We start from the raw sequence: 7,436 nt of genomic DNA, 5'->3' as shown, positions 1-7,436 counted from the left end.
TCAATTATAAGAAATCTAATTATCTGATGAAGCCAAGGTAGCAAGGAGGGAGACGAAGGTAACTCTTGAAACAGGTTTCTAAAGAGAATATTTATGAAACTCTCTGGACGACAGACACAACTGGCATCAGACATTGACACATAAACCCAGTAGTTGCTCCATGACAATTAGCTGCCTGGACATTTATTACGAACCACAGAAGTCTCTAGATTCCTGTGCCATTTTCTATATGTATGCAGCTTAGACACACACACACAATAATAATAATAATAATAATAATAATAGACTCTTTGGCAAAAGCGAACATACAAAAAACAGACGCACACATTAAGGCAGAATTTGCAATTGAAAACTACTTCAGTCGTTTGGTCAGCAGTGATATGATAGAATTATTACATAAATATATATATATGGACATTTTACAAAGTTACGCTTAAAAATTACAATCCTCATGACGGTGAGGATGGATCTGATCATGTGACCTCTCTTTTGTTAAAGCTGCGTGGGTCCTCGGCTGTGCTGCTCTCCAGTGGAGGGCGCTTTCACCAAGCTCCGGAGAAACACCCTTGGGTTCCGCCTGCTAGTGGCGTCAGGGACGGGGCCTGGGGGCGGCGGGGGAGGGGGATGTGGAGGGGGGGACATGAGCGGCTGCATCTCCTTCGCAGACATGTGTTCGTCCTCCTTCCCTCGTTTCTTCTTCAGTGGGAAAGGGTTAGATGTTCCCACCACTGGAGCACTGGAGGAAGAGGCTCTGGTCTCCACGCTGCTCGGGGGGGAGTAAGAGGCGGGACGGGCGGCGCCCAGTCTTGCCAGGACGCCAACCCGAGGGTGGACGGGCTCGGATGCAGGCGGTGGCGAGGAGATGCTCTCTAAGGAGGAGATGCTCTGGTTCCACGCCTGCTGAAGATCCACTGGGATGATCTTGGTGGACTCCAGAGAGACGCATGGGGGAGGAGAACTCACTCCCCCCTTCCATGGCAGGAGGCTGATGCTGCTTGCCGGTGAGACTGGAGCTTCTGTCGGACTCTTGCTGGAGTCCAGAGCTGGTGGGACTGAGAGAGAATCGCCATCATCAGAGGCATCACTTGGCCTGCGTGCCCTCATCTGCAACATCAGCCTCACCTGATTTGGGTCGAGGTTTTGGCGTCTCCACCTTCTGCGCAGTGAAGGTGATGCCGACGTCCTCCTCCTTCTCTGGGTCAGACACGTCTCCCTTCTCCTCCTCGGACTCCACAGGAACCACCACTGGATCTGGACAGACACATGTGCATTTCTCAACCCGCAGGTGAGTGTCCTGGGTCTGACCCAGAGCCTCCACCCAGCAGAACATCTCAGCTGACGTTACCTTTGTCATGCCAACTGACGTTACGCCTCGGCTTGTCTCCTCCATCTTCTTTCACGTCCGATCCCCGACTCTGTTCAGACAGGGTGCAGATGGTTAACTCTGTCTACCCGCCAAGCTCCGCACTTTTCCTCTGAACTTCCTCTCACTACCTTCCGGAAGCTTCGCTCCTTCTTGTGCCGCTTGTAACGTGACGACTTGTAGGACTCCATGCGGCGCCTCATGTTCCTCTGGAAGACCTCACGCTCCTGGCGCTCCTGGTCCCCGAGAGCCATGAAGTGCCGGCTGTAGGGGGACTGGTACTGAGGGCAAGAGGCCACGGTCAGCTCACACCCTCGACACTGATGCAGCTGGTGTGTCTTTTACCCGTCTCCTGGGTTTGTACAGGTTCTCCGCCAGGACGTGGTGCGTCTCCACGCCCTCCTCCACTTTGGCCCCGGGGATGTTGTCGATGACCTGCAGGTCCAGACACACGCCGCTGCCGTTCTCACGTCTGACAAAACAAGCAGAGGGTCATGTGACTTCATCAGACTCGCTGGTCCTCCTGGTTTCCTCCATCGTGTTGACTCACAGGTAGTTGGTGACGTTAGTGACCTCAGGGAACGAAGCTCTGCTGGCCATGGACGGGAGAGACAGCCGGGCCGATGTCAGGACGTTTCCACCCTTCAGACACACACACACACACATTGATGATGATGAAGGTGATGATGATGATGATGATGATGATGCCGACGACAGCCATCACACCTGATCTATGACGCTGATGGCGTCTCGGATGTTGATCTTCTGATAAGCTTCCCAGAGTTCACTCTTCCTGTAAACGGACTTCCTGAGCAGCAGCTTGCTCAGGTACTTCTTATCGAACTGCTCCCACCTGACACACACACACTCACACATTAGAACACAGCCAGAGACCCATCGACACACAGACGGCAGGATGATGGACTGACTTGTCTCTCCAGTGATGGTAACCCTGCAGACCAGCAATGTCCTCCACTGCTGCCAGGATGTGATCAAAGGCCTGTGCTCACATTAACACACACGTTTTAATTGTGAGGTCTCTCATGGCCATCACCCTTTCCCCAGCCTCTCCCCCTAAACCTAACCAAAACACATGGCTCACCTGAACCAGGACTCTGAACCAAACTGGAACCCAGTTATTTTTAAGTCTTTTGTCCCCACAGTGTCATACAGTCCTCACAAGGATAGTCTTTCGTCAAGAATTGGTCCCCACAAAGTAGGATAAAGAGAGTCCAGCGATACACAGACGCACCGTTAAGTAAAGCAAGGACATAGTTTTGGGTCGACTCACCCTCTCATGGATCTCCTCGTTGATGGTGGGCTTCCTGTTGGTGGAGCGAGGAACCTTCAGCCACTTGACTAACGGCTTTATGGTCAGACCCTGGAACACATGACCGGCCGTCACGGGTCATCACAGGCCTGCCGCAGACATGCCCTCCTCTGAGTGAACTCTGGTCGAACTCCACGCTCAGACGTAAACACTAACTCATCGCCTCTGTCCCACGACCCAGACTCAGCCGTCAGAGTGGGATGGTCTCGCAGCATGTTTATCCCACAGAAGACACTGCTAGAGGGCCGCTAGAGGTTTTTTCGTTTTACACCTCTGGGCCGTGAGACGCTCAGTTTTAATACAGGAGCCACGTATGGTGGCAGCAGTGAGTCACTGAATTGACTTGACAGCTGCAAATCTTACCAACAATGGAGAAGTTCCTGAAAGGAAAAAATGATAAAGAAAGTGACAACAATAAAAACTGTTCATGAAAGCAGCTGTTGAAGCAGCTTTTAGAATTATTTTATGCCAATACTTTCATTTATACTTTACTTATATCTCCTTTGGAGATTAAATAAAATCTATGTTTTATTTTATGATATTAAGACATGATTATATTATTATTATTATTTATTTTATTCAGTTTTTCCCATTTTTTCTTTCGTAAATTTGATGATCATGTCTTGCACCTGCTTCTGCTGCTGGTTGGACTTTTCCATGACAAATGTCTTTGCAATGATCACATGGTTTCATGTCATTTCACAAGGTTTTGGTTTGTTTACGTGTCAGTAGGGTAAATATGGTTATTGATCAGAAATGAAATCAAGAGTAATGAATCAGTTCTAATGAATGGGCCCCGGGGCCATTTGTTCTGGGAAAGGTAGGCCCCGAGATCAGAAGGGTTCAGAACCCCTGCTCTAGAACCATCAGCCAAGACGAGCCTGTCACATCGCAGAGCTTTCACGGTTACCTGAAGCTGTCGTCCCTGCCACAGTCATCTAGAAGAGTTCTCACTATTGTGTTGATGTCATCAATGATCTGTGGTCCGCACCTGGAACATGACGGTGAAGAAGACCACCACTATCGTCGTGGCCACAAAGTAATCTTTGGCTTTGACCTGCTGGCCGTCCAGCAGCACCACCAGAGCGAACGCCACTGCCCCCCTCAGGCCACCGTACGACATCACCACCTGGTCGATCTTATCCAGCGGTACCAGGCGGAAGCGGTTCAGGACCCAAGTCTGACCGACGACCCCTGGAACAGACAGAAGGTCAGCGTGGAGGTCTGCACCAAGAAGGTCCGCCGTCACTGACCCATGGCCCTGAAGACGAAGATGAAGACGAGGGTGCAGGACACCAGGCCCGTGTCCCAGGCCCACTTGGACTTGTCCACCGCAGAGATGCCCAAGAAGATGAAGATGATGGTCTCTGCGATGCTGGCCAGCGTCTTCATCGTGTACTTCACCGTGGTCCGGGACTTCTGGGAAATGTTGGCTTCCACGTATTTGTTGGCTCCGATTCCACAAAAAGTCATTCTGCAACAAGGTCGAAGGTCGATTCCTGTTCACAGAGACAGCTGGCGCTTCAGGTGGGACACCTACGACAAGATGGCCGACAGCGAGAAGAGCTCGGCAGTGAGGTAGGCCAGGTAGACCAGGAGGAAGACGAAGAGAGGCTCGATGATCCGGACCTTTTTGGTGAAGCGTGTGATGAAGCCGAGGAGGACGGCGAACACCAGACCCACCAGGGTCCCGCCTACACTGACAATGAGGAAAGACGCTGCGGAGAGGGCAGGCGTGGGTGAGGGAGGGGGGCGGAGTCTGAACATCTGCCGCCGCAGACGCCGGCCACTCACCGACTCCTTTAAAGTAATCAGCTGTCTGAACGTTCTCCACTCCGACCTCCACAAATGAGATGTAGACTTTGTACAGAACCTGGGACACACAATCGCACCATGAGAAATGAGTCGCAACTTGTACTGTCGTATGTGTGGAGGTTTGAGCGCAAGCAAGCGAGTGTGTGTGTGTGTTCGTCTTCGGTTTCAGACTCCAACCTCCAGCTCACGCCTCCCACAGTCTTTCTGGCAGAAGTCATTCTAGGCAAACTTTGGCACTAGTCTTAGATCATTAGTGTGTGTGTGAGTGTGTGTGTGTGTGTGTGTGTTTGTGTCATCACCACAGTAACAGCATCGTTGAGCAGCGACTCTCCGAACACAATGATGAACAGCATCTCGTTGACGTGGACCTCCTCAAACACGGCCAGGACAGCGACTGGATCCACCGCTGAGATCAGAGCCCCGAACAGCAGGAACTCCATCAGCCCCGCCTGCACACGCTGGTCTGCACAACCACAGCAACACACACCACGTCTCCATGACGCCGCAGAGTCGGGGGAGGAGGCGGGGCCACGCCTGACTGACCTATGACCCCCAGCAGCTTGGCAGCGTAGAGGCAGAGTCCGGTGCAGAAGGCGTTCCACAGGGTCCCGACCACGGCGTAGGTCAAGATGGCGCCAAGGTTGTCGAAGAAGAGGCGTGCGGGCATGAAGTAGCCAGCGTCACCCACAATGGTGGGCAGCAGGAAGAGGAAGAAGAGGGCGGGCTCCAGCTGGTACACCTGCTTCTTATTGGCCAGCAACACGATCCCACCCAGAACCAGACCCAGCAGGATCAGCATGCAGCTCTCTGGTACCACCGTGGTGAAGCGCTGGGAGAAGTGGAACACTGCCCCCAAGGACAGGAAGTCAGTGAAGGTGGTGGTGGGGATGAGGACAGAGAGGAGGAAATGAGGAGGCAGGGAAATGACAAGTGGCGGCAGGTAAGGAGACGAGGGGGGTAAGGAAGGAGATGAGGAGGCAGCAGAGTGAACAAGGAGGCAGAAAAAGGTGATGAGGAGGGGAGAACATAGATGAGGAGCCAGGAAAATTAGAAGTGGCAGAATGTAAGGAGACAAGGAGGTAAGGAAGGAGATGAGGAGGCAGGACAGGTGACAAGCAATTGGATAAGGAGATGAGGAGACAGGAAAATGACAAGTGGCGGCAGGTAAGGAGACGAGGGGGGTGAGGAAGGAGATGAGGAGGCAGCAGAGTGGACAAGAAGGCAGAAAAAGGTGATAAGGACGGATTAAAGGAGATGAGGAGATAGGAGAATTAGAAGCATGTACAAAGACGAGGCGATAAGGAAGGAGATGAGGAGGAGGCAAAGTGGACAAGAAAGCACAGAAAATTGAAAGGGGGAGAGAACTGCCCTCAAGGAAAGATGTCAGTGAAGATGATGATGTAGATGAGGAGAGTAAGGAGGAGATGAGGAGGCAGGAAAAGGTGGTGAGAAAGCAAGAAAATGAGATTAGGATGGAGGAAAATTAGAAATGGCAGCAGGCAAGGAAACAAAGAGCTATAGAAGGAGATGGGTAGGTAAAGGAAAAGGTGATGACAAGGCAGCAAAGGAGTTGAGGAGACAGAAGAGGAGAAAGGGAACTAGAAAAGAAGTTGAGGATGCAGGAATATTAGAAGTGGAGGTAGGTAAAGAGAAGAGGAGACCAGGAAGGAGATGAGGAGACAAGGAAGGCACAAAAATGGAAAACATGGTGGGGAGGCAGGAAAAGTTTGTTGGTCATGGCAGAGAAGGGGTGTAAGGAGGCGAAGCAAGAGACAAGAAGGTCGTCAAGCAGAAGAGGGTGAAACGAGAGGAATGAGGAAGCAACGAAGAAGATGGGGACGCACCAAAAGAAATTAGGTGGCAATGACAGAGACAAGGAGGCGATGAAAAAGCTCGGGAGAGATTGGAGGAAACGGATGATAGTAGACAGTGAGGGAGGTGACGAAAGAGCGAAGACGAGGGGGGAGTGAAGGAAACGAGTACAGGATCCAAGGAAGGTTAAAAGAGATGAAGGTGAGAAAATGCAAGAGGATGAGGTGGCTGTGGTGGAGGAGACAAGGGATCAATGAAGGAGGTGACAGTCCAGTGAATTCATGGTTCTGTGACAGCCACACAGACGAACACACACACACACCTACACACTAATGTGGAGCACATGTGCGCTCCGCTTGTGTGTCTCCTCACATTAAATAATCAGCAACATGTTGCTCTCCTGTTGCACAGTGAGTCATCATCCTGCGTGTGTGTGTGTGCGCGTGCGCCTGTCACTCACAGATCTTGGCCAGACTGGCCACCAGGAGCCAGACAGCGATGATGTAGGGGGTCTGCACGTAGCTCCACTCCCACTGGACGATCCGGTACCCCCCGCCGTGATGCTCCGCCTGATCCCCCGCGTCCTCCACCGGCTCCTCGGGGCCGCTGGGCTGCTCCGCCGCTGACCGGGCCAGCGCGACTCCGGGCTCCGCAAACTTCGCCGCGGGCTGCGGGAGGAGGCGCGGTGACGCGGTGACGGGGGTCGAGGGGACGCGGAGCAGCGGCGTCCCGGGCCGGTCACCGCCGGCAGCGGCGGACAGCAGCAGCAGCGCAGTCACGGCGAGGAGCAGCATCTTCCTCCGGGACAGCAGCCGGAGCCGCGCGAGCTTTTATACGGGAGAGACGCGGAGCTGCGGCCGGTTGACAGCATCAACACTCCAGGGAGACTCGGAGGAGGGACGCCGGGCGGACATGTGACCGCCCAGTTTAAAGAGACGGACGCAGCCGGAACCAGACCGTGGCCCAGTGGCGCCGACAGATGAAGATACAATTAATGATGGGTCTGAAAAATATATAAACTTAAGAGGGTTAAACTGAAAACCGCCAATATGAGGTCACGCGCTCATAAATGACGTCGAATTGAGACGACAATATAACCTTTCAGTCTACACTTTT

General features: G+C 52.6%; 1 protein-coding gene across 1 annotated transcript; it reads right to left on the bottom strand.

Annotated features, from left to right (window-relative positions):
• Positions 1-107: 107 nt before the first annotated feature.
• Positions 108-6,576, bottom strand: slc9a5 (solute carrier family 9 member A5). Its single transcript, XM_053864487.1, has 15 exons — positions 5,052-6,576; positions 4,808-4,971; positions 4,488-4,566; positions 4,234-4,411; positions 3,947-4,167; positions 3,685-3,887; positions 2,655-2,744; positions 2,293-2,363; positions 2,090-2,216; positions 1,914-2,005; positions 1,709-1,835; positions 1,495-1,644; positions 1,346-1,415; positions 1,123-1,251; positions 108-1,052 (listed from the first exon to the last, which is right to left on the bottom strand). Exons 1-15 carry the CDS (start codon positions 5,305-5,307, stop codon positions 493-495), a joined length of 2,517 nt encoding a protein of 838 aa, XP_053720462.1. The 5' UTR covers positions 5,308-6,576; the 3' UTR covers positions 108-492.
• Positions 6,577-7,436: the final 860 nt, after the last annotated feature.

This window comes from Synchiropus splendidus, chromosome 5 (genome assembly GCF_027744825.2).
Source record: "Synchiropus splendidus isolate RoL2022-P1 chromosome 5, RoL_Sspl_1.0, whole genome shotgun sequence".
In the NCBI taxonomy this organism is placed as follows: Eukaryota; Metazoa; Chordata; class Actinopteri; order Syngnathiformes; family Callionymidae; genus Synchiropus; species Synchiropus splendidus.
This window is presented reverse-complemented; position numbering and strand designations above follow the sequence as displayed.

Excerpts from the sequence above, each read along its gene's own strand:
- slc9a5 (XM_053864487.1), bottom strand. The coding sequence starts at position 5,307 with ATGCTGATCCTGCTGGGTCTGGTTCTGGGTGGGATCGTGTTGCTGGCC. Across the intron at positions 4,412-4,487 it reads TGATTACTTTAAAGGAGTCG|CGTCTTTCCTCATTGTCAGT; the intron begins GTGAGTGGCCGG and ends CCCTCTCCGCAG. Across the intron at positions 4,168-4,233 it reads TCGCTGTCGGCCATCTTGTC|AATGACTTTTTGTGGAATCG; the intron begins GTAGGTGTCCCA and ends ACCTTGTTGCAG.